Here is a 27,843-nt window from a genome sequence, read left to right as displayed (position 1 = left end):
AAAGTGCCAAACTACTCTGTTGTTGTTGAATCCACCTTTTATGGGTGAAATCATTTTTTATAAAAATACTATGAAAAGTTTACATGTGTTGCTTTAGAAGTTTGTGGTTGATTTCATCTTCATTTTCCCTCAAAACTGTACATTACAATTAAGTCATATTTCATATGGCTATAGGCAATTACATTCTGATTAGAATACATGAGAGGTATAAAGTGCATTAGTGTATTTCATTGTATTGTTGTGGTAATGGAAACAGCGGCATGTTTCTCAGCTATCTCCGCTGGGTCAAACAGGTTGAGCAGCAGATAAGGCGCATTGTTCTGCAAGTGGAGACACGTAAACTTGCAGGAAATGCTTGCTGCTCTGCAGTGGGTGTGGCTGAACTGCCTCTACCTGCTTTACAACCTAGAAAAAGTAAACCTTTAATCCAAAGAGGGCGGCCGCAGAAAGACTGACCCAAATCACAGCACTGTTGTTTTCCCCCAGTGAGAGAAGCAGATTTGTAATTTAGGTCTTGCCTGACAAAAAAAAAAACCAAAGCATCTTTCATATCTTTGCTTTAAAGGAGGATCGGTTTGTTGGACTGTCTGGCTGCATGGATTTTCCTGTGAAATCTAAACAGTTATGATCCAAAATTTAGGATCAAAGAAGAAGGACAATCAATCCAGAATGGACAGACACACCGAGCACTTGCCACAGGTAAGATTTCAGTTCATATACTTAGACAAGGGAGCAAGCATCAAGCAGTAAGTCCTTTCAGCAGCAAGTCTCAAGTCCTACTTTACCACGAAAGTGTAAAATCATTGCTTCTGCAAATCAGCCCTCTCGCTTCCACTGTGCAGCAAGAGGAAATAAAGCTTTGTTTTATGGGAGTCTCTCAAGCGTTTCTTACTTCCTCAATTCAACCTGACTTCCCTGCTGTTTGAAGTTTCCCACAAACGAATCACCTCTTTACTCAGAAATGTGACAAACAATGACTGATTTACGGAAGTACGTTCCCGTAATTGCACGTATCTTAAAGATGCAGATTCTGATTGTACTTTGAAACGCAGTGGTTCCTCTTTACAATTCCAGTGAACTGAGCCTGAAACAACTGGTCTCTCTTATCAAGCTCCACACATAATAGAAGATTTGGTGAAAAGAATACTGCATGTCAGCTAAATGGAAAAAAAGCATAAAAGCCCTAAAGGAGGTTTGAAAATGTCATTGTAGTAAAACCCTAGGATTTATTTGTTTGTTTGCCACACTTTAAAAGGCTAGTTTTTATTACACCACCATGCATATTTTGGGAAATACTAACCAGAATGGTTCACGTAGAGTATGCGTAGCTCACAATAGAGATGACTTCTTAAAAAGAAAGAATATGTACCTTGTTGTGCTTTCAGTTGAGCAATGAGAAGCAGCTGAGCATCATGCTAAGGGTGAAGAACGGTGAATTGTCCATCGAGGACGCCCTGAACCAGGCCAGGGAGGACGGGAAGCAGGGGCCTAATCAGAAGACAGTGGCTGAAGAGGTGTGAGCATTTTAAATCAATTCCTCACTAGTTTGAGGGTTGTGATCCTGAAGTTCTGTCAACCTGATTTTGAGTATGGCATTTTGATACAAATGGGGGACTTACCGTTTGGTGTTAGGCAGGTAGCGCACAGTGGGTCTTCAGAGCTATTTCACTGGAAACAGCTGTTGAAAACAACATGAAAGCAGTGAAAATGAACCAATTCAGTTAAGTTTGCGGGCTTTAAAACAATGATGTTGTGTTCACGAACGTCCCCATCTCCCCAACACATACAGAGTGGCATCAATCGTCTCATCTGGCTCTCTGCCACATTGAAGTGTATTCATTTTAAAGATATAATTTGCATCTTATATTGCTTTGTGAATGACCTACTTGGGAACTCTGGAGGAAACATGTCTTGTATATATTGTTAACGACCTGCTCAGCCTGCTGGATCGGTTTAAAAATACATCTGTATGTGGCCAGTTTGATGAGGACAGGTGTATTTATTTTTTAAGGAATGTAGCAGACGTTTTGTCTGTGCCTTAGCAGGAAACAGATAAAGGACAAAAGATAGTGTCCTGAGGATGCTACTTGTTCACTAAAAGGAGATTTACATAGGTATTCATGTCTGACATTTGTTTTTTTTGGCTGTGGTTGCAGGAACCACAGCCCTCACAGTACAACTTCAGTGTTAACAAACACAATCACTACAGATGGCAGAAGAGGGTTCTTCAGGTGAGTTAAAACAACAACAACCAAACATGATTAAGATCATAAAGCCAGCAGCCGAGCAGCTCTGTGAAGCTACTTGTACAGCTTTGAGGTTCAGCATGAAATGCTCACAGCGGCAATACTAACATGATGTATAATGTGTACCATATTAGTTTAGGGTATTAGCATGCTAACATTTGCTAATTTGTACTAAAGTACAACTGAGGCTGATTGGAGTGTCATTTGCTTTGCAGCTAAATGGTCATAAACCAAAGTATTGGACTAATTAAAATGTACCTGATAAGGTAAAAACTAATTGATCACCAAAGTGATAACAATTCATCCTGAGGGGGACATGAACATGTGAACCCAATTTGAACAGGACAAGTCAGGGGACCAACAAAGTCAGTAGGATTCATCCTCTGGAGACCGCAAATGTCGGAAATTGTTTTTATTGCAATCCCTCCAATAGTTTTTGAGATATTTCAGGGTGGAACAGCAGGCTAGCTCAGAACTCAGAAGATCAAATATGATCACTTTTACTGTCTTACAGTAGATGTGCGCTAATAAACTAATTAAAACCATCTCTTTGTTAAAACCCAGATCGATTTCAAGACCAAAATGCTATGCAGTATTGAGAAAGGCATCATCAAACGGCAACTTCCCTTCCACAATGTCAAAAGTTGTGATGATGGAGTGGGTTCTAGGTTCACCATTTCCTTTAAAGGACATCATGATTATGAATTGGAGGCCACTTCACTGGAGGACAAACACAAGGTAAATTCATACTTAGTTTGTACACTTAAATATGCAATTTACCATCAAATAATGTGGTACGGCTGGGAGATATGGAGAAAATCAGAAATGTTTACCAAATACCTTGATATGGATATTGCAAAGTTATTGTAGGATTGACCATTGGTGCTTTTACAAAATATTTACAAAATGAGAGGTTAATCAATAATCATCACTCATGTGGATATATTGACTAAGTGGGAAAAGGGAAATAATATTTTATATATTTTATCATCATTTTACTGTAATGCATCCTTTTAAACTAGGAAAACACAACACTTGTGTCATATTACGATATCCACATATAAGACGATATCTAGTCTCACAGTATCGATATAACATTGATATATTGCCCTTATTTGTGCGATGAGGAGGAAAGTCTTGTTTTTCTTTTCCCGTTTTGTGATGTTTACATTGGGACTTTGTTTTCCTGGTTCTCAGATGATGCAGCTCGTGAATCAAATCATTTATGGGAACATATACAGTGTCAATGCACAAACACGCCAGCAGCCTCAAGCATCACAGAGACTTCAGGAAGGCGTCTTGTTACTGCACCGGGGCGGCCTGGCATCCTTCAGATGGGTGAAGTACGGATGTGTCCTTATTACTGTAAAGCTGCTATTGTAAAACAAATACACAACAAATGTGCAGCAAAGTTAGCGATGACAAAGGATTTGTAGCCACATGTTCTCACCCACATTCTCAGTTACATATTCAGTAAATATCTTCTAACATATTTAAAACACTCTAATTTGAGTAATACTTTGTCTGATATAATATTCTTCTTGTATACAGTACATACTGAATACAGTTGGTACATAGTGAGGAATTGAGACACAGCTCAGGTCCTGTTGTTTTTGGCCAACATTTCCTTCTTCATTTTGTTCCAGATATGAGGTCCAGCTCCATCCAGGTCAGCTGATACTGGTCCCCTTCAGGCGACGAGGCCTCGCTAACACTGAGGTGACATCCTCGGTGCCCTCGTCCATCGTGATTCATCTGTCGGACGGCGACACCAGTGTACAGAAACCTAACAGCTCCGACGCGTTCACACTGATCACCCACAAAAATACGTACCAGTGAGTGAGGATTTTTAAGATGCGGAAACAAACAGTAAACAGTTAATCAAATCAGCTGTTTCTCTTCGAATTAACTCACGACCTTGTAAAAGTGTGTAATTCGTGTAATTTCAGTTCCCCGAGATATCCCAGCCAATGAGTTAGGTTTTGTTGATTTATTGCAGGTTCCGGGTCCCTGTACCAGATCAAACAACTTCCCCTGGATCTGTCCAGATGGAGCGAGATGCTTGGGTTAAGGCTATTGACAAACTATGTTCAGGCTGGAAGAGGAGGTCCATGGACGAACGCACGTTTATGGACAGAAAGGGCCTCCAACATCTCAGCATAGCTGAAGACGCAGAGGACACCAACGCAGAGCTTGAGTCAAGTGGTGAATTGGGTGGTGGTAGAAATACGACTTATCCTCCACTTGATTGTGAAAATGCAGATCCCACTTCTGGCGGTGGAGATCATTTATCAGCTGGTGACACGAGTCAAAGTTATCCCTCAGCCGATCGTGCAAAGCCTGTTCCGAAACCTCGCAGCACTAGCAACACTGATGTTATCAGGCCTGGTATTTTGCCTCCCGTCCCATCACCAACCTCCCCTGATGTCTTTGCCTTACCTACGTCCTCTTCCCCTCAACCCTCACCCTCCAATACTACCCTCACACCCTCTTCCACAGTCCCAGAGTCTCTTTACCATGAATCAGGCACGTCAGTTGAGAAAAAGCCTCCATCCCCGAGAGTCCCACCCCCACCACCTTTACCCTTCAAATTCATGATGAATTCAAGGAAACCACGTACCAGGGCTTTCCACTGGGACCTGGTTGGCAAAGAGAAGGTAACTGTCACAGTTAAAACTTATATTATTTTATGTCATCTACGTATAAAGCTTACAAAGTGTCTCATTAGTGGAACTTGTTCACATTTAGAAGCAGTGTTTTATTATTGTGGCAAACACTGAAAGGTCAGTTTCAACTTAGTTTCACTTCATTATTGCTGATATTGCATCATTGTTGTGAATTATTCTTTGTTTTTAGTGTCAAGTTATTGCTTCCCTAGTGTTGCTCTTTTGTAATGCTCACATTGATTTCCTCCCATAATGGAGTAGTCTCACTCCTGAATTAATTTGTTTCTTGGCAGATTGCAAAATCATTTTGGATACAGGATTGCACCGGGAGGATTGAAATCGACACATCGCTCTTATATGAGCAATTTGCCGTTAAAGATCTGGGGACGTTTGGTGTGGCTGAGCAGAGCAGCACCCAGGATATTATGCTCAACAAGAAGATTGCACACAACTTCAGTGAGTAACTCAACAATTAATATGTGACTGAGTGTTGAGGTAAAGTTGCTTAATCCTGCAATAGATCAGATTAGATTTTTCCAGGAAAATTGACCTAATTAGTATAATTTCATGTTGCAATGAAAAGGCATTCTACTGGAGTATATGTCAAATAAAAGAGCTTATTCTCTCAGTATATTAGAAGTTGTGGTTTGAAATAAAACCCAGCAGAGGGAAGCACCACATAGAAAGAGTAACCAGGATCTATGCAGAAGCAGTGTTTATTTTAAATAGACTTTAATTGCCCAGTTAAGAGGACGCTGACCTGATAACTATTTTAGGAAGGGCCTATAAAAGCTGCCATTTAGCTCTTTAAAACAATGGTTGAGACTGTACTGATGCCACAAGAGCAGATGGATGTTCCTCCCACGTGTCAGCAGGGGGCAGTGTGTCACCGATCCTCGCTGTGCCACAACTGCCCCTGCAATCTGCAGAGCTATTGTGAAGTGGAACATATTCTACATCCCTTCTAATGGCTTTTCGCTTTTGATTAGCTGAGTGTACGTGGCTTGTATATTTCAAGACCCAAGCCAGGGGAGAACATCACAGAAACTTCCTTTCACATCTCTTCTAGCAGGCACAGGCACTGGGAAGCGATACAGATGTGGTGGTGGTGGGCTGTTAAGTGGAATCAGTGTGAGTGTGCAGACCAGCAACATAATTAGAGTTCACAATATTCATGAAATATGGATAGGGGATCTGAGCGACAGCCACAGCGATTTCCTGTCCTGATACAGAATATCCTAGCGTTCAGAATTTGTGCTCCTGCCTGACCTGGAAACTTTGCTTGTGTCAGGAGCAGGAGCTGAGTGATGACAGCCTTCAGGCAACCCAAGGCCATGCATCGTTCTGTTGCAAGCTCTAGAAAAATGTAGACAATTGAAGAAGAAGGGAAACTCTGTGTCTCACTCTCTCTCCTACTTTGGTATAGAAAGTTACATTTTAAGCAGTGTCAGAGGAAGTATTTAGATCCTTTACCCAAGTAAAAGTATTATTACTGCAGTGTAAAAATACTCCATTACAAGTAAAAGTCATGCATTGACAATAGTATTACCAAACTGTACTTAAACTATCAAAAGTAACTGTAGCTTGTCAAGGTGAATTTGAATTATGTTATAAACTACTCGGTAGTTTAGCCTAGACTCATATGTTTTGTATGTAAAATCTCCTTTGCTAGAAACATCAATAAAATCAGGTAAAAAGTGCAACATTTTCCTCTGAATTGTAGTGGAGTAGAAGTATAAAGCAGCACAGCATGCTAACACCGAAGTAAGGTAGAGTACCTATTGTACGCCATACTTGCGTAAATGTCACATTATGCCACTGCAATTTAAGCTATTGACCTACTGCTATACAAACAATTGAGAAGACAAAGAGCTTTTTCTTAAATAATAGAAACTGAATCAGACTTCCCCCCCCCCCCCCCCCCCCGGATTCAGATCTCATTGAAGCCACATATGATAAAACAAAATGGGTTAAAGGGACCTCTTTCTCTCCTTCTCTCTCTATCTCTTGGCATCCCCCCACACAGACACACTCTCACAAGCCCTCCCTTCGCTTGTTTGTCGCCACTAAATTTGTGCTGTTTATTCAGCTCATATCCAATTCTTTGCCACACTATTTATTCATCTGATCCCATTACACTGGGAGCCAGTATGCATGCAAAATCTTACATTTTCTTTTTCTTTCTTTTACAAAGATAGCAGCAGCTCAGCAGACAGTCAGACTACACCTCCATCAGATGATATCGCAAGGTGATCAATAATGAACGAACAAACTCAGAACTGTTCATTTGAGTCAGACAGACATAAAGCTGGTACTCTTTCTGTGTCCACAGCTTCTTTAACTACATTATGTTCTTTGTTGTTACACACTGAGGCAGATGGAGTTAGACAGCTTGTGCAGATGGTTGTATTACTGCTGTACTGCGGTTTTAAGTGGTTTCCTCTGATAATCAACTTGATCCTTGTGGGCAAGCAAGACCATCAGCTGTGTAGAGGATCCATAGGAAAATGGTGTAATGATCCATGTACTTATGTAGAGTATTTTAAGTGCTCTACAGGAATCCAAAAGACTTTTGACAACAAGATTGTAGCTCATATTGATTTTTTTTATTGCATTATTTAGAAAAACACCTACAGGGCAGATGAAAGACAGGTATAAAGTTTGTGTGTGGACGTCTGTGTGGTGGGATTCTCTAACACTGCTGGCCGCCACAATGATCAAATCAGTCACCAGTCACCTATAATGTACAGAACTGGTTGAAGATACTTTAAGTACCAAAAGCAAAAGTACTTCTGTAAAAAACTTCCCCCATAACTAGATTGTAAATATTGATGTATCAATGCATATGCCGTGTTTTACTGTTGGAACTTGGAGCTACTAGTGTCGTCCAGTTCTAACCTAGTTATCATGAATACATCTGAGGGGTCGTGAGATTAATAACAGGAGAGGAAAGAAGAAAAAACCAAGTTCCGCTGCACAAATTTGTTCTTTTTTAATTTCTTATAATAGCCAGTTACGGGGGGATCCATGAGCAAAATGTGTGGTCTTCTTCAATACAGCATGATGTTCATGTGGTAAATGATGGTCCCATTTAGAGTAAAATAGACCATAAAGGGGAGTATGCTTCAGGGCGGGCTTACTGTGATTGACAGGTCGCTGCTGCTACCGGAGCCGTATACAGTGTGTCTACGTCACTCCTCTGCAAACCCAAATATGCTTCTGTTCAATGGTTGCAAAAAGCCAAGACGGCAACGGCCAAAACGCTGAACTCGAGGATTCAAAACCAATGGGTGACGTCACGATGACTACGTCCGCTTCTTACATACAGTCTATGTGTCTATGTGCACCGCCATGTTTCTACAGTAGCCCAGAACAAACAAACCAAACACTGGTTCTAGAAAGGGCCATTTGCGTTTTTACGTTACCTGAAAGCCACCGTAGTTCTCCAACACGCTTGTGAAACTGTGGTAACGTGAGCTGCAGAGTGCCACACCATGGTACTGACATCCACCGTCTGACTTCTGTTGTATCCAAAACTAATGTTAATATGGTAAGGGTGGCCTCTGAGAAAGGCGAACGGTGTTACTATGGTTTTGCACTTGGCAGCTCACGTTACTGCAGTCTTGGAAAGGGAGGAGTGAGCGGATAAATAAAATGTAAATACTCTAGTCCAAAATACAAAAGTTTACTTTTACTAAGAGGAACTGTCATTTTGTGTTGATTTTGGCGCTCCATGTGGACAGAAATGGCAGTGCTTGAGTATCTGGTGAACCTGCGCGCCTTAAATCGTTTTATCTGATGTCACGGGAAATTGGACCCAATGACAGGCATGCAGAATAACTATGTAGAGATAGCCAATATTCTCGCTGATGGTCACGTTTACTTATGTAGGTCATATAGAGGCGTATGAGTATGTAATTGAAACCGTTTCAGTCAAAAGTCAACTGAGCGAGTCTTCTCAACCACTTCTGGTTGAGATCCATTGTAATGTTGTATGATCATGCAGTTCAGATCAGTGCATTTCTGTTAAGATTGTGTGTCCAACTACCTTGGTTTCTTTTTACAGCCACTGTGCATGCAGCGTATTTAATGATGGGAAATGGTGCACTCCTAATTAAAAGTACACCTGTGGCTTCCTGCGCCCAGTGGGATAGACCCTCCATGTCCACACTCTAATTTGCCAGGGCAATGGCCAGTTTTGTCTGAGTGGCAATCAACAGAGGGCTTGATTTGCTCTTTGTCCTTTCAGGCCAGACGCCTAACCCTCCCTCTTGAAGACACTGGTAGTCCTCAACATTGCTCGTGATATTTGATGTCGTGTTTCCTCATTTAAAAATGTGACACGAAAGACTTTGTTGGTACTGGCGAGGGAATTACTGTCTCCGGTCTTTAATGTCAAGGATTTAGAGACGTGTTGATTACTGCTCAACATTCAACATGATTATTTTATTCTCTTTGCCATGAGCAGATTTTCAATCAGTTTGATGATTTGGAGTCAGTAAGATTGGATATGTTGGAAGTCAGCCTTTATGGACAGATAAAGGAATAGTTTGACATCTGGGGAAATATGCGTACCTGCTTTCTTGCTTACAGTTGAATGGATAGTACTCTGGTATCAATCTTCTCATATAAATATGGACATGCAAAAGTATTTAGTTTACTTTTCTTACACAGCATTTTGAATTCAGGGGAAATGTTTTCTGTGCCAGAAATGCAAAGCTCCACTTCAGGAAAATGTTTTGACCACAAAAATGTGTTACTACTTGATTTACTTGACAACCTCACAGCTTAATAAAATAAAATTACTTCCAATCAATGCTTGAGTGTCTGACTCTGGCTCAAGTATCTCTGATGTTTTTTTGTAAAAATGTACCATGTATTTTAAATACATGTCTTGAAATTCCTGAAGCTGGCTCCTAATGAATGCTTCTCACATCTTCTGAATTATGCAGAGGCATTTTCTGTACAACAAAAAAAATCAAATCAGCTTTGACTTGATAGAATGCAAATTTGTGCATTTCCCTTAGGCATTTTGGGGAAAGTAATTAAGCAAAGGACCCTTTGTTTTCAGAATGTTTGTAGAGTTTTTTTAGTTCATCGGAGGATAAGAAGACTATCTGTCAAGAGGGAAGCTTTCATGTACCATTGCATGTGTTGACATTTTTCAATCTATTGTTCTTCTAGACATTTTTCTCAAAAGCTTTCCAGTGCAAGCGGGAGAGCTGAAGGACAAACTGTTCATTGTTAATGAGGAAGATGGAGGCCTGTCTGATGAGCACATCACCTCTCTGAGGAGGTATGACTTTGTGCCAAAAAACGCTGATTTGTATTCCTTCCTGATAGTGTCACAACTGAAGCCGAGAGGTGAATGACTTTTTTTTTTTTGCGCCCAAGTTCATGGACGGTTGATGTGTGTTTTCTTTGGCAGGGACAAAACCTCTGAAAAACTAACAGCTTAGCAAATCATCAAGGGATGTGAGTGCATAGGTCAGGCCAATGTGAAAGGTTTGCACAGCCGTCTTTACAGTGTTCTAATACTAAAGAGATGCCAGAACCTTTTACCAGAGCAGCTTACTAATAAAAAATGTATTTTTGGTTATTTGCGGAGATGGAAACTATTGACATGCCCCTGGGAATACAACACTGAAAATAGGTAAAATGCTTCCCGACTCTTACTTGCAGTTTAGTCAGTGGCTTTAGATGGTGACCTCCTGGAAGGCAAGTGATCTAATGTACTGTGTGGGGGATTTTATTTATTCTATGAAAATATCTAATATATATTTTAATGCACTGTGGCGTAGGCCTGAGGAATACAATTTTGAAAGAACGACTCCCAACAGGTGCTGCAATATTAATGGCCGGTACTCTGGTGGCTCATGAAAAAGTGAATGCCTTTGGTTTGAGGTCAGAACGCACAGAAATGACAGGAGGAGGAAGTCCAATTTAAGATGAGCGGGGTTCAAATACAGTGCCAGTAAATAGTTGCTCCCATTAGGCGTCTTGCCGTTTATTTTTGTAGAAGTTGACAAGGACCGTCAGCGCCACTTGACTTTTAATCACATGCCTTTTACCGGTCCACTGGAAATCAATGTAATGGCCTGAGTCCAAGGCAGAGAGGTAAAGAACATGTGATGACATAAAGAGGCAAGGGTGAGAATTGGAAGGTTTGTGGGATAGAAATAGAAAAAAAGACCTAACTGTGGAAGGGGGGGGGGGGGGGGGGGGGGACCATGAAAGCGACATCCTGCTGTACGAAGGATCATATAAACGTTGGGGATGAGCCTAGAGGTAGATACGATTATATTCAATTGTACAGCCTATTAAGTGTATTCAAGCAGTAGACATCCGATCCATAACCCCATATATAAAGTAGACCAGTACACATTTTAAACATGCACTCTTCCCTCACAGTAATTCATGTTAACTATGGCACAGACATCACTCTGGAGTGAGAGTTTCTACTTTTGTTTATTCTTAACCTTGGGATGATGGTGTACTTCTTGTTTCCTGTCTGATGTGGACCCTTAAGGGGCTTTAATCAGTATTTTCATGATAACAGCGATTCAAATGACTGGGTTTAATGAAAAAGGAGTTATGCGTATAGAGCCTTTAAGTGTTTTAAAACCTAGTAAGGCATCTAACAAGAGTAGTGATACTGTCGTGTTTGCTTTTATGTTTAAGGTACATCCCCACGTTGAGTGATGTGGAAATGTACAAATCACACAAAGGACCTGTGGCTGAGCTGCATATTGTGGACCAGTACATGATGGAGGTAAAGTTTCTTGTTCCCCATATTAACTAGAACTGTGATTACCAGAATTAAGATAGCATATTCCTCTGGATTTGATTGGTGACATCATGAACCACGCATAATCTGGATGATTCTTTAAGAAGTGCTTGTTGAGTAGACATTCACCTGCCTCCTCATTCTCACACTGTGGGTGTCATGACAAGCTCCATACCATTCATCTGGTTATCACCTTCCAGCATGCCTGGCAGTCATCTGACTCATGTGCAGTTGGCTAAAGGCTGCAGGAGGGGTAACAGATGAACAGCAGGATCAACCCACAGTGCCTTTCAGGAATATTTGACACCAGTCATAAGGGCTTTCATATGTTAGGGACAGGGCGCCTTCGTCTATGGAAGCTTTATGTACTTCTGGAGGCACAAGCCTTCTCTGCTAGACTGTAGTCAGCCTGAATGCCACTAAAAATACAACATTCTTCATCTTCTTTACTGCTGCCAACTAAAGTAGGTTTTCAAATATTGCATTTAATAGCAATTGAAGTCATTTGAAACTCTGAAGTTAAAAGGCGATTTCTTTTTTTTAATTCTAATCAGTAATTTTCAGTAATTCCACCCATTTCTCCCCTAAAACCCATTAAATTATTAAAGAAAATGAAAGGGCTGTTACATTCTTTATAAATCATCACAGTTCTATCATTTTTAGCATCATTATTACTTGGAGACAAACGTGTCCTCCATGTGATACGTAGGAGAGTCAACCTCAGTCGTGCTGCACCGCACAGTGTACTTCCTCTCAATACCAGCATGCGTCTGCTGCTGATTATTTGTGCTTTTTAGCGGTGTGGCTCCACTATGTTGGTCTTACAGTTGATTTGTTGGTTGACTCACCACTTTGGTCCGGACTGAGATCTCTATACAAATATTTGATGGATCCACATGAAATTTTCCACATACATTCATGCTCCCCAGAGGATGAATCATACTGACTTAAGTGATCCCTGACAGATGTCAGTAAAATGTCCTAACAACTACTGAATGGGTTGCCAAGACGTTTGGTACACAAATTCAGGTTCCTTTCAGGATGAAATGTAATACCTTTGGCGATCCTGACTTTTCATCTAGTGCCATCATCAAGTCAAACTTTTCATTTGTCCAATACTTTGGTTTATGACCAAATACCAGCAAACCAGTAGCCTTCCCATCAGCCTCACTTTATGTTTAATGCTAATTAGCAAAGGTTAGGACACCAACACGCTAAACTAATTTAATGAACGTGGAAAACATACCGACTCAACATCAGCATGTTAGCACCACTGTACCAATGTACAGCCTCACGGAGCTGCTAGCATGGCTGTATACTCTTATGTCTTGTTTTCTTTTAGACGGAAGAAAATGGTCTGACTTCTGAATAATCACTTTCCTCTCAGGACGTGTGCAGGGAATACAAGAGTGGCATCTGGAAACAAATGTTCTACCATTAAAGAAAACTAAAAGCATATTAGTGTAGAAGCACTGACCTTTTCCCTAAGATAAATCAAACCCTAATAACGCTTCGCAGAGGGAGAGTGTGTTGCGCTATACTGTACGTGAGGACGTTGTATGTTCTTAAATCATGCCCGCCTTGATTTCTCTGGGAACTTAAATCCTGTGCTCTGCCAAAGCAGAGAGAAGAGTATTTATTTTTAAATCTCAAACGTGGTAAACATGAGAGTTCCTGATTACGGATCACAGTTAAAGTCAGCAAAGTGCCTGATAATGTGACTACTTTAAACACAGAATGTGTGCAGACATTCTTTGCCCAGGAGCTAAGAAGTAAATTGATACCTTGTCATGGACTCAGCGTGATCTGTTAACCTTGCATTAGAAATTTAAAATGTGACAGAAAATGTGTCAACACTGAGAAACACGTGCTTGAGTATGTGGAGAATGACATATATTTTATAAATAGCCAAAAGACTACATGGTCATGATTCCGAACACTAATCTTAATACCTCTCCTTAACCATCCGTCAGACCAACTGCCCTTTGGCTTTTGGAGATGGTACCTGAGCATGAGCGAGACGGTCTGACAATGTGGAATGATTTATTAGAGGTTAGCGCCGACTCAAAGGTCGACTAGGCAGCTCAGCCAATCGTTTCAAGGTGTCAAGCCTTCAGTTTCTCTGTTAAATCAGCCTGTCGACAGGCCTGCAGCACTCCACTTTTGCCTGAGGTAATATCGCCAAAGAACTCGAGTGTGTGAGAATAAAGCTGCAGCCGTCCCAACAACTTTATCTCCCTGCGCTGCTTTTTTAGATAATTCTGAATAATCACTCGGAAACAGGTTGTTTGATGGTGCAATTGTCGCACTCTCTTCTGTATACACACACAGTTTATTACACTCACATCTTCTCCCCGTTACAGATGTGCAACATCCCCTGTCTCAGCACACAGCTCGACCTGCTGCTGACTCTGAGAGAGCTTCCGATCAGCATGAACGACCTGCAGCCTGTGAGTTTACACAATCACGTCAAATCAAAGGTTGAATCAGAAGTTGAGCTGTTTTATGGTCTGTTCCATTCCCACAAGCTGAAAAAGGCTAAAACCAAATTTATTCCGTAGTACAAATGGTAATGTTCAGATACATCGTGGCTTTAGATATAAATTAAAAGAACATCTGGGGACAAACTGACATAAAAGCTTTATTTTCCTCCCGTTTGGATTTTATGTTTGAAGTGGTCGGTGAAGTAGTTTCTGTTCTATTTGCTGGATAGTTAAGAGTCTTAAAACAGAAAGGCATGAGAGGCACTTTAAGACACCTCTCTGCATTTAAAGGAGAAGAAAAGATGGATCTTAATCAAATCAAGTCCCATTTTCCTGTAGGTGGTGCAAAAAATACAAAGTTATTTTTTTTATCTTCATCAGAAACCCAATAAAAACCCACTCTGGGGTTTTCACTGGGGAGAGCTGTGATAAAAATTCATGAATTTAACTTCATTCAACAAACTTCTGGACTCTCTTCAAAGACAAGCACCCTTAAATAAATACAGATAAAATGTAATAAAGAAAATACACAAAGTTATTGTTTAATTATGTCTTTTTATTTTTCTTAACCCTTACACATACATCAGCATGTGAGTATCTGGACATTGATCAGAGTAATTGTTAACACTCTTACAGTGGATTGTTTATTGGCAGTGAGGACTGCAGGGTGTGAAGATATTGCAGTCAGACAAGTATACCTCCCAGCTCCTTGGCTTTTCTTTTATTATTTCATGTGATTCTCTGAAGCCTCTGTTCCTTTCTACATCAGTGCTTCAGTCCTAATCTCTTGTCTGCTGACTGTTTGAGAAAGAAGAGAAACAATGGATAAGAATGATGTCACTGTGATCCATTGACTCCTGCAGTAATTTCTCTTTGTCTAAAACTCAAGTGCATGGCAAGATGACTCAACAAGAAAGATTAGCATTGTCATTAAGTTTCAATTTACTCTTGGCTTTTTCTTTCTGTTGTTGTTTCTCTTTCTGCTGCATTGTAGCTGAGACTTATTTACAAAAAGGTCATTTTTGATCACACCTTGGTATTTGCGTGCAGGTACTCACAAAAATATGTTGTTATCTAAGATACAACCCGGCGCGTATCACAATGCAACGTGTTCAAGCATGAAGAGGTTAGGGGGCCGTCTCTGTTGCAGAAAACTCTAAATCCTTCAATTCTCTAACATGACAGGCTTCGTAAGGCAGAAAAATTAAGGAGGATTTACTCACCACCTGACGTACATAGAGGCTTTAGAAAGAGAAAATGGAGAAGTCGTCACCTGAGAGGGGGGGGGGGGGGGGGGGGGGGGGATCTTTCTCACCTAAAATGTGCTTGTTGGTGCTTCGTCTCACTGCCAGGATGTCAGGTCTTATTCTGCATTGTGGACCTGGCTTCTTCTTTAAACTGTTTTAAAATGTGCAGCCATTTCCAAAAATAAATAGGAGAGGCAAAGACACAGAACCAAAGCCAGTGATGCAGTAGACAGGGAGAGGTCTGCACAGGGAGGCAACCCCCTGAAGCTGTGATGTACCGTACTGAATGGTAAAACTAAATGTAGAGTTTAACAGTTTTATCAGTCGCTCCTCCTAACTGAAGTCAAAATGAGAAACAAAAGTAAGAGTATATCTTTAGCTTCTTTAATGTTAAGTATTTCAGAGATAAACTGAAAATGTGGCTGGCATATAGTCACGAGAGGGATTTAAATCAAATCCTTCAGATCTGATTGGATCACTAAAAAAAAGCAGCTATTACGGAGCGACATTGAGCTGTAGTGAGACACTGGGCTGTAGACCTGCCTCCACCATTACTGTCCTATAGGAAATATCCAGGAAGCGGTGATGCGCTGGTCTATAACAGAGGTGGGGAATTTGACACGCATATGCCAAACCAACCAGTTGGTTTTCATCCTTTAGGTCTTTTGTTAAACTGAAAAATACTATTTGAAAACACTTTTTAAAAAGCAGAAATCTTACCTTTTTGTCATGTGCTTTTGAGCGTGAAATTAGCTCACAAAAAAAACAAAAGGTACCAGTTTGCTTGAACAACACAAAGTCGATAGTTACAGTATGCTTTATCGGAAGTGTTTTCAAACAGTACCTTTTGATTTTACAAGAAAAAAGACTTACTGTTTAGTCTGGCAAAAGCATGTCTGTTAAACTTCCCCACCTCTGATCGGTGCACAGCTGCTTCCCTGAGCTTTTCAATGGAGACCATGAAGAACCGTCTGCCTTTCTGGGGATGAGACAGTCAAGAATGGGGCTTGAATGGGTATGTTAGATCAGGAGGTGGAGGACGAGGGAGAACTGAATAAATTAGAGCAGAGCCGGGCTCTTTGGGAAATATAAACGGAGCTTCTGCACACTGAAACACACACATCCCCTCCTAATATACATTGCTCTGCTAGCTAAGACCATGCACAGCCATGACCCACAAGCTTCACATGATCAAAGGGGTTAGCTAGTTGCCCCAAACCACATTAGGTTAGACACATTTATGTAGAGGCATTTTAAGTTCAAGATAAATCATTCCAAATATTTTAACATTTTACAGAGAGAGAAAAAATAGATTTTGATATAAAACATATATTTGATATATATTTGTCATATACCAAGAAATACACAGGACACAGGATTAGAACTTAACTTGTTCAATTCATCTTTTATTTTGTGTTTTGAATTAACTGCTGGCTTACAACATAGTGTTTACAATTTGTTCTGTATAGTTGCACAATACCTTTTGATGTAACTTCAATACCAAATCAGAAGGCACACTAGGTAACATGACGTTGGGCTGTTTCATTTATGTTTTATACAAACTACCATAGTTTGCTACGACGCTACAGATGGTTCTCTGCAAAGCCAGTCGATATAATGTAGCTGGATATCTGTTGTCTCTTCTGTGTAATTGAGACTGTCTCACTTGCAGGTTTTGTTGCTCTTAAAACAGGAGCATATGGTGGGAGTGTTGTTGCCGGCTGGCTTTTGGACAAGCTGACTCTTCGTCAAGGACTACGATTCCCATAGCATCAACTTATTTTTCCTCCAACACACCATTGGCAAAACCTAAAATCCCACTTTCATTTCTTTTCGGTATAATTTCTATCCATATTCAACAGGAGCTGTTCAGAACTGGTTGATCAGGGGTGCGATATTCTTGAGGGATATTTGTACTTGACACAATTGCATACCAAATAATGATCTTGCCAAACAACGCAGCTCTGATTATTCATTGTATGAGGTCAAATGAGGTGTTGAGATTGCTTGTAATCTTAATAATGTAAAATACTGGAGCCGTGAGTTATTTTTGCCAGCACTTACAGGCCCAATGAGTGAAAGTACCTGCATGCGGTTAGATGACAGAAAAAAATCATTTTGCTCTGTGCCTCTGTGTTTGTCTTTCAGCTGATTAACCAGAAGATCAGAATGTGCACGCAGCTGAACAACTGCAGGTCATTTGTTTCGGTGCTGGAGTACCTCCTCGCCATTGGCAATTACCTCAACGAGAACGGCAGGAAGGGAAAGGCCAAGGGATTCCGCCTCTCCTCCTTAACTAAAGTAGGACTCCACCACTGTCGCCTGACCTTTGATAGAGTTGCAGCACAAGGCTAATAAGACTACTCATTGATATACGCGGCAGCGCTTCTCTGCATCTTCCTCCAACTTCCTTTTTTTCTCAGGTTCACTCAGGTCTTTGACACAGTCCTGACAATCGTGTGTTTGTGTCGCTACCTGGCGTCACAGGAGAAATTAAACTTTGCACAAAGTGTGGCCACTCGCGGCTGAATCTCTTTGAAGTGAACCATCATTAACTGCAGTCAGTCAGAGGATCTTTTTTTTTTTTAGAGCACAAATGTCTGAGCCAGGTTTCTGGTTTAAAGGGATACTTTTACCTTTTTTGGAGATATGAGTATTCACAGTTGTTCCGAGAGTTAAGCCTCTTTCCCACTGGGCAATGTCCTCCGTGCACTTTAATGAAGCCGAGGCCTCGTGTTCCCTCAGAGGTGTTTCCAGGTCTAATTGAGAATTGTAAACTGATGCTGCTGGAGACAGACTCTCATCAAATGAATGTCTGACTGCTTCCAAAAAAAAATGCATCAAGGTTATCTCAGATCATCTTTTGGTTCTTGTTTTTTATTTGCGAGTATCAATACTTACTGCGTGTTTTGTATACGTATACCTCGGAGACTGGCTGGGGCCTTTAATTGGTAAACAACACAACCTAGAAAAGAGCATGAGTGCCTATCTCAGGGTAAGAGAGGTCCACCAAAGGAACTCTTATTATTATCATTTCCAAACCTTTTACTCCGGACGAATGATAATCTGTACTAGATCAAAATAAATCTGTCTAAATGTAAATGTCGGCGTATCCAATTAAATATCTATTTTTGCTAATATTTATTATCACCCACATTTTACATTTAATGGACCATTTCATCTTTTTGCAGAGCGCTCCATAAGTGCCACAAACAGCCAACTATTCAGGTCCTGCCGGCTACTTTATTATAGGCCCATTAATTTTTTATTCTAATAAAGCTGCTTGATAAATTAACAAACTAATTAATTTTCTTTATTTACATTGAACTTTTTACAGCAGAGCCATCTCTCAGAAGCAGACACACTAAGGCAATGATGTCAAACAGGCCTATGTCACATGAGGAAAATGTAGACACTCATTTTTTAATTCAAAATGTCCTCGAATGCTTGTTTTGTTTTCATTGACTAATCATGCAATGTTATGTCAGATACCCCAAATCATGTTTTTAAAAAAAAATGTATGATCAAGTATACATGTTTTTCCCACATCATCCATAGTACTACTGGCCATAGCCGTGAAGTGTATCAATAGAGAAGAAAAGGGAGTAAAGGTGTCGATAAATAAATAACAAAATGCTCCTTTAATTCTCTTTAAGTCACTACATGTTTAAAATCGTGTAGGCGAACTCAGTAAAATATCCAATAATTGAGACCAGTGTGTATGATGGAATATCATTACAATGTGCCAAAGGCCACCGAATTTGGGGTTTTACAGAAATAACCTTTCTCGGGGGGGGGGGGGGGGGGGGGCTACTTTCCCAAAATGGCTGGCTCCTCCATTTCCTTGTGGGAAGCACTGCTCCTGCTCCTTTGCATGCTGCTTTTGTGCCAAAATAATTTGATTAAACTAAGCAAAATGTAGAAGAGAATCGCATTGGTCTTTGCCTGCAGGCCTCCAAATCATAAAATGTTGTCAAAAAAGTCATTTAAAATGAAAATTCCAAGGTAAACCTTTATTGAAGATACTAAAAACACAACGCAATGGACATGTGGGATGGAAAAGAATCAACTAAATCATTTCCCTGGCCTCCAGTGAGGAAACAAGTTTGCAAGAGCCCACAATAGTGTAGATATCTCAGTTCACGTCTTGCTTCCTTTATACGTCCTTGTGCTGTGTGACAGGGAATTATAGGTTTGTTCAAGCCACACCCTTTTTTCCCCAACTCTGTGTTTTTATCCCTCTCCAGCTCAGCCAGCTCCGTGGGAACGACAAGAAGTTCACCTTGCTCCATGCCCTTGTGGAACAGATCATGTTGCATGAACCGAGTCTGGCCACTTTTACCCAGGAGTTGGCAGAATTTGAAACTGTCCCAGGAGGTATTTGCTAATCAAGATTTGATCAAAGCTGAACAAAAGAAAAGTCAGTGTGGTACTTTTCAATTGAGGCCTGGTTAGTGAAATGTGTATTTTCTGTCTGTGCCACTCTCTTTGTTGGATAGCTTCCATCAAAGGCCTGACCGCAGAAGTGGATGGTGAGTAGATCACATTTTACTACTGTGTCCAAAGACAAATCTGCTGAGATCACTGTAATACTGACCCTAACTTTTTACGTGCCAAGGCAACATTTACGAGATCTTTCTGTAATTGGAGTTTCAATATACTTTGTTGAAACACCAATGATCTCATTGTCAAGGAAATATATGAGCTCAACCCAACATATTGTCTAGATGATGACTTACAAACAGTTGCTACAAGCACAAACACGGCACTTCACAGGATCACACAGGAGACAGCATCTGATTTAAAACAGCCATTTGCTTCAGTGGTTGAATATGATGGATGGTAACCAAGGTGTGTGTGTGTGTGTGTGTGTGTGTGTGTTGCTTCAGTCATGAAGAATGAACTGCAGAAAGTCATTCAGTATAAAAAAACGAACAAGAAGACAAATGCTGGAGTCCCAAACTTCTCCAAAGACCTGAAGGTGAAGTAGTAAATCCTGTGTTTATTATTTATTTATGCATTCATTACAAAAAAAAATACAATGTGTCTTCTTGAAAACAAACAGTATTGACTACATTGCTTCTTGTGCAAATGAATTGTTTACTATCTGCTTTGTCTTCAGCTAATAGTGGTCTTCTTCTCTTCGCTATTGGCACATTACTGCCTGTTATAGAGCATCCCTGCCACCAGTGATTTCTATCTCTTTTACATGGCTTTCTAATTTGAATCTATAGAAAGCCCTTTGATGATTAAGCTTGAAAAGTGCGACATAAAAACTATTGTTAATATTACTGCAGTAGTTGCCTACTGCAGCATCCTAATTACATGGGAATGATCCTTGTGTGTGTGTAGCCTAATGTGTCACTAAAAGCCAGTCAGTAAACGGCTGCTCGTGCAGCAATCTGTCGTCTCGCCGTGGGTCCAGCCCGGACAGCTGACGACGAGGACGGAGGCATACATACATACATAGGCTGCCCGGTGCGTGGCGGCCTGAGAGAATGGAGAGGTAAGCCCTGCAGGCGCAGCCTCGGGCCTCGCTGTCAACTGTGCAGGCTGGACCCACGGCGAGACTATGGTGGCGTGCAGCAGCCTAACGTGCTACACAGACCCTTTAGGGATGCTACAACAACTGTTGTTTTGGCAAACGCAAGTAACTTGCTGGATCAAAAGGGAAACATCAATTATTAATACATTTCTACTATGTTGTAAAGGCCTAGTTATCACATTACTGCTAGTTCATCACATACAATACAGAGGGGAAGAACTGAAAATGATATTTGGAAATCATCATTGGACCAAGGCGATGTCCTTATTGCATTCTGGTTGTTGATTGGTAACGACCCCAAGGGAGGATGTCCTCCCTTGAAGCAGCATTTAGTTTTGACTAATCACAGAATGGCTTGAAAATAAATGTCTCCATTAAATTAATATTAGAGGTCCTGCTATAACGGAGGACAGCATGAGGAGCCCGTCCTCCTCTGTCTTCCACCACCACTTTCTTGCCTGACCTGCAGGTGTTGCTGTTGAAGCATTTTAATCAGAATTTCAAACATGGATGTTTTTTCCAAAGAAGGAAAATATTTTATGAATAACACTGAGACTCTGTGTACACACACACACACGTTCAATGTAGGCCATGCAGAGTTTGACCCATAACAGTAGTAGCAGCAAAGTTTAAGCAATGATAGACTGAACGAATGAAAAAACTCTCCAGGACTTCATTGTGCTTTTCTTTCTACCCTAGGCTTCAATTGAAAAATATAACACGGATCTCTCTGCACTGACGAAGACATGTGAGGAGATGAAGAAACTCTACTCTGTCATACTGGTAATCCATGAGTTATTATTTCAATATCTCTTTTGTACAGCCTCACAGACAGATAGTTCCCTGTTCCAGTAGTGTCTAGATGGCCCTCTTCAGTTATTTGTCATCTTACAGCATCTCCCCCACCCACACGCTGGGAGAGTACATCATTTCCCAAGGAAGGAGTCTCTGAGGATTACTTTTTTTCTCCAATAGGTGTCCTTCAGGGCTTACACCGAGATATAATGCATTTGACATAGTGGTTAACTGTGGCCTGCACATCATTTATCAGCAAGCATCGCTGATTTGTGGCCTTAAAATACTATATTTACTCCTTTGGATAATTTATTCATCCTGAGCCTAAAATGTGCGATGTCACATTTAGGAATGGTCTAGCCCACAAGGACACATACATGTTCTTTGGTTTATTGCGTATGTGGAAAAGTAGTTCATATTTGGAATAATCATTTTTATTGATATATCATTGAAATATATTTCTAACATGTTACCATGAATTAATTCATACTTGCACTGTTATTTAAGTGCTCTCTGGTTTTGACTGGACTCTCTGAGACTCAAAATGATAATATTCTTTAATGAGATTGTCTGAGAAGATGACTTGCCTTGAAGCATTTGTGTTGACATCAGATCTCTCATATAGAAAATTCCTCTGTCACACATATCAGATTTAGTGGAGGTACTGGTCCCTGTGTTTTCTTTCATTACCTCGTCTATAAAGGAGGACATTCCTTTTGCTCAGCAACTTGGTTAGATTAGGTTTATAGAGCTCAAGTCTACTTTTGACATCTTAACAGTACCCACCAAAAAACAATCAATACAAAAGTAATGCCTATCTTCTCTCCTTACCCATATCTCTATGGACAATCCATCATTATATAGAGTTCAATTACCCTTCCCGCTGTGTTGGAGCACTAAGATATTATAGTATGAGTTGTGAGCTTTAGGACTGGTAGGGAATTGGGTTATATTAAGCCCACAATGTGATCCCTGTGTACTGCAAACTTTTTCCACAACTCACACACGAGTAAGCAAAGGGCAGGGGAGGTGAGTGAACAGAGTCAATGCTATAAAGCGAGTGCACAAAAGACAAAGCATATCCTTGCGATACTGAATTTGTCAGCCTTGTTTTCACGACCAACATCTTCTCAACCCTTCAACATCCTTTCCGAACTCTCATTATCTCCATCTCACCCTTGTGACTGGTGAAGATTTTATTTTTAGGGTTTTTACATGTAATGTCTTGGCTTTCAAAGGAAGAGTTGGATATTTCTGGTAAAAATGCTTGAGATGTAGAGTAAATAAAATGCTACAGCCAGTAGCTGGTTAGCTTAGCATATCATAAAGACTGGAAACAGGGGGAAACAGCTAGCCCAGGTGACTTTCTGGATTAAATTATTGCCCTTGGCAAAGAAAACAGTTTGGTACATAATTCCTGCAAATCACCAGCTTGGTAATTTGTGAGCTGTAGAAGTTCCTTGGAAAGACCTTGCCTATTGTGCTGTTTCCTCATGTTTCCAGTCTTAATATAAATATCAGTGGTTTCTTCTCAGCTAGCTCTTGGCAAGAAAGCCAATAGAGGTAAGACGGGAGAAGATATCCACCCACAATTAGGCGGCAACCTCCAGTTCTGTCGAGTGAAGCCATGCTGTTGTGTCTTAAAACCTGCATTCTCTCTACCGGCAAACAGGGGGCGACTCTTCCCGTTGCAAAAAGAAGTCAGATTGTATGGAAGTCTATGAGAAAATGACCCTACTTCTCACTTGATTTATTACCTCAGTAAACATTGTAGATATAAGTTGATGGTCTCAATCACTAGTTTCAAGTCTTCTTCAATACAACATGATGTTAATTTCATAGATTATGGTCCAATTTAAAGTAAAATAGACCATAAAGCGGAGTATGCTTAAGGGCGGGCTTACAGTGATTGCTGGTACCAGAGTCTTTTAAGGCGTCTCTATGTCCTCAGCACCAGGAACCACATGAAAACACATTGCAGAGTGTGTACTAGACAATCTTCTTAGGAAGGCATCTTCTTCAAACTATTCCTTTCGTGAAAGATCCTCACTAGATACATCCTCAATATTTCAGTATTATTCCTTATTATTCTTAACATAAATCACTCCTCCATGTATCATTGAAAATGGTCCAGTGGTTTAGTGGCTGTGGCCTTTTGAAATGGAACAATCTGACCTTTAACTGTAGTGTCCCCTTCAGGCCACGAGTTGTTTTTAATCATTAGGCAGCAGTGCCAAAATGTACCATCATTACGGTCTGTTTAAACAAAAGTCGGACCAGTGGACATATTTAACATTCTGAATATTTCAGATGATTTTTCTTACCATGAACAATTGCATTTGAAATGTACTTTTAAAATTTTAGAAACATCCCTTTCAGTCCATACTGTCGTCTTTAAATACCAGAGCAGCGCGCCATCAAGCATCACTCTTCCAAGTTTAGACTAAATCAGACCAGTGGCATTTAAAGATGGACACAGACTCATTCTTAGTCCCCAGCTCCACCTGTGTCCATCCCCTCCTCCCCTTATTTCACTGTGCGGGGACACTGTTCTAATATCGTGTGTGTGTGTGTGTGTGTGTGTGTGAAACCACCTGCATATACAATAAACCCCTTCAGGAGCATTGGTGAAAATGATGGAGACTGAGTGGGCTTCAGTGTTGTTCAAGAGAGCAGCAGGTTTGGGAAAAGGTGTCATATTTAGTCACTTGTCATGGGAAGAATTCATGATGATGCCCTTGACAAACATGCACATTTATTAAAGATGGAAGAAGCTCATGGAAATGTGTGGCCCTCGTTTTGTAGTTTTATTTTGGAGGTTCTATGTGTCTCTTTTCTCTTTTTCTTTTTAAATTAATTGTTGTTGTTTTTTATTGCCAATAGGGGAACAAATGAGACCCTTCCTGACTTTCTTGGTTGCCAATAACTGCCTGTGGACTGATTTCTATATAAAAAGGTCAAATCCAACAGGATGTAACCTTTGTGCATTGTCCCAAGTGACTTGACAAATCTCAGATTTCACTTTACCGTGACTTTAAACATAATAAGAAGTAAAGAATAGCTTGAGCCTTAACTTCAACCTGCATAGTCAACAGCATGCAATGAGCCAATTAGTACACTTAGCCACTGTGACCCTTCCTGATAAAGTTTGACTTGAGAATTATGAACACATTTTTTGCAAGCCACCCTAAACCACCTAAGGGTAAGTATTAATTCAGCAGTGCATGTCTCCTTGTTGTCTAAGTGCACTCAAGGAATGGATTGCATGCTGAGGCAGTATATGAGGTGATTATATCAAAAGACCATTGTTAGGAATTTGCATGACCCAGGCACCAGTTAACTTATGAAAGGGATTGCATGTGCTAATTGTAACACATTTTTCCTAAAGATCAAAAGGTCTCAGAATGTGTAATTGCTGTCAGACATAAATTGTTAATTTCAAAGCGACTAATCCTGTTTTTCTCCTGTCAAGGTCAAATTCGGTGAACCGGCGGATCAAGACTCTCAAGAGCTCTTTGGGTTGATCTGTCATTTTGTCAACGATTTCAAGGGGGCCCATGCTGAAATTCTATGAGTGAAAGGCCGACTGTTTAGAGTACATATGAGAAACCACTGAGACAGCAGCGACGCTTATTAAACCAACCGAACGGGTCTTATTTTCTTAGTCTCAGGTCAGAAACAGAAACACACAAAAATATGGGATACAACTTAAATGCAGTAATTAATAAATGAAGATACAGTAAAGTAAAATTATGCATGGGTTTAAAATGTTTGTAGCTGCTTGTATTTTTCTTCTGTGTACAGATATCTTACGTTACAATGACCGTTGGATGTGATTCATTGTATAGACATGCAGTATGTACAGCTCATGCACCTCGGCAATAGGATGTCGGTGGAAAGCAATTTTGTAAATGCTAAACTGATCTCTGTATATGTTTCACTATTTCATGTCTAAAGTTGGTTTGATTTGGATCAACTTCATGATTACTGACATTTATTTTTGAGACAAATCAGTAATGCCGGATTTGCAACTCACTTTGATGCTGAAGTGTGTCTGCTGGCAGAGAAGCAAAACAAACTTTCCTTCGGAGGCCAGCTGAGGCTGGTGTACTTTGGGTGTGTGATTATTTTGAACATGCAATCGTGCTGTGGTCGGGGGACGTTTCCTATCCCCACGTTCCTGAAGAGCGCCAAGGCTGCCTCTGATTAAGGAACACATACCACTGTGCCACGACGAGAAACACAAAAGATCTTCTTAAGATAGAAACATATTTTCCGCACTGGTTAGAACCAGGTGGCAACCTCCGCTTCTGACGAGTGAAGCCGATGCGGAAGTGTCTTCAAACATTGCATTCTCTCTACTGGCCAGCGGGGGGCGACTCCTCTGGTTGCAAAAAGAAGTAAGATAGTATGGAAGTCTATCAGAAAATTGACCGTACTTCTCACTAGATTTATTTCGTCAGTAAACATTGTAAACATGAGTTTATGGTCTTAATCGCTAGTTTCAAGTCTTCTTCGATACATGTTTCTTTTTAATGCATGTAATACTTGACTTCTTTCTTTACAGGGCTTGTACAAAGGCAATAAAGTAGTCCATGAATATGAGATATGAGTTTACTGATAATTACGATCCCTCGTCGGCGTTGTGAATGTAAGTTTATGGCTTTTCCAGTTACACCTTTAGTCTATGGGCATATCCATGGTTTACACGTTGTCTTTTTGATCTTGTCTTTATGGTTAGAACTGATTTATGTGTTACTCAGGTTTGTGTGTGACATTTCAATCAGTTGACAGCAGAAATACTATTTGTAGTTAGAACTGTAAACCGTGAGCATGTAAAGAATCAAACCCCTTAGAGAGCAGGAAAGGTTGCACATTTTCTTGTAAAAAGGAGAATCCACTGATTATCATTAAAACGTTGCATCAGCAGGAAACGGTGATTAATTATCAGGACACATATTTCCATTTAAACATACGATTTTTATCTTATTAGTTTTTAGATTTCCAATTTGCCAAAATTGCAGCTGGAAGGATCATTGAGGCAATTTTTTTGCACCACTTTTCGAAATTAAAGAGAGATAAGTGACCTCACATTAAACATGCACACAAAATCAACTTTAAAAGTCCCTTCAAATTATAAGAGTTTCCATTTTCTCTGTTACTTTGAAATTAGTTTCACTTTTAAAGACACATAAATATAAAAGTTATGCATTTTAATCCCTTCTGTGTTCACAATCTGTACTGCTATACTTTTCTTTTATCTTAAAAAACTTTTGTCATTACGAGGATTAAACCTCAGTTTGTTTGGGCTCTGCTGTACTCCAAGTCATCACTGTTTTTTTTTTAGGTATATGTGTAAAAAAGTAATACTTTTGATTTGAGCGTTTCCTCATTGACGCGTTTGTCTGAATGTCAGGATTGTTTTATTCTTAAAGCAATGAGAATGTTTTAAATGTTTTTGACTTACATTTCTCTAGGGCTGTACCTGAATCAGAATTATTTTTATGTTAATTGGATTTAGCTGTACAATACAAAGATTCCTTTTTGTCTCATATAGAGACCCTCCTACCCTGTGGGGAGGGACGGGGCCCCCTGTTCCCGGCACAACTGTCAATCAGGCAAACTGTGCTTATTGTCGGCAACCCACCTGACCTGTCTCACTACCTACAGTATGCTTTGTGGGTGTGACTTTTCTGCCGTGTCATCACCATTCATCGAAACAAACAATGTGTTTATTTATTCATTTACACGAGCACAAAGTTATTCATACCTTTAACAAAACAAACAAACAAAAACAAAATGTCTGGAGAGGCTCACCGACAGATTCTTCCACACATCAACTTTCAGAGGGCAGCGCTACATTTCTCCCTTCAAATCTGAAAGAATTTGGATGTATCTGTGATTTCAATTCCTGGTCTTTGAGCAAGGCACTCATCACTGACGTGGTTCAGTGGATAAAGTTCATTAGCCAACAGCAGAAAGAGTAACTAGCTAGTGTTTGTGGTGGAAAATAGGATTTGCTTTATTCTTTATGCGCTTATCATATTCATTAGTCCATTATTCCTTGTGATGCA

At 40.3% G+C, this 27,843-nt stretch overlaps 1 protein-coding gene across 1 annotated transcript; it reads left to right on the top strand.

Moving 5' to 3' along the window:
- The first annotated feature begins 451 nt into the window (after positions 1–451).
- On the top strand, positions 452–26,368 carry LOC306705760 (uncharacterized protein). Its single transcript, XM_079172595.1, has 17 exons — positions 452–699; positions 1,386–1,514; positions 2,157–2,231; positions 2,811–2,984; positions 3,444–3,589; positions 3,893–4,081; positions 4,246–4,903; positions 5,206–5,368; positions 10,097–10,208; positions 11,594–11,684; positions 14,063–14,149; positions 17,578–17,730; positions 19,677–19,806; positions 19,929–19,961; positions 20,319–20,410; positions 21,674–21,757; positions 25,242–26,368. Exons 1-17 carry the CDS (start codon positions 625–627, stop codon positions 25,341–25,343), a joined length of 2,493 nt encoding a protein of 830 aa, XP_079028721.1. The 5' UTR covers positions 452–624; the 3' UTR covers positions 25,344–26,368.
- The last annotated feature ends 1,475 nt before the right edge of the window (positions 26,369–27,843 follow it).

The sequence above is a fragment of the Pholis gunnellus genome, assembly GCF_910591455.1.
Source record: "Pholis gunnellus genome assembly, chromosome: 2".
Classification (NCBI taxonomy): Eukaryota; Metazoa; Chordata; class Actinopteri; order Perciformes; family Pholidae; genus Pholis; species Pholis gunnellus.
This window is presented reverse-complemented; position numbering and strand designations above follow the sequence as displayed.

Bases quoted from the DNA above. Each gene is read 5' to 3' on its own strand.
- LOC306705760 (XM_079172595.1), top strand. From the start codon at position 625: ATGATCCAAAATTTAGGATCAAAGAAGAAGGACAATCAATCCAGAATG. The intron at 700-1,385 runs GTAAGATTTCAG...TTGTGCTTTCAG, and splicing joins ACACCGAGCACTTGCCACAG to TTGAGCAATGAGAAGCAGCT. The intron at 5,369-10,096 runs GTGAGTAACTCA...TTGTTCTTCTAG, and splicing joins GAAGATTGCACACAACTTCA to ACATTTTTCTCAAAAGCTTT.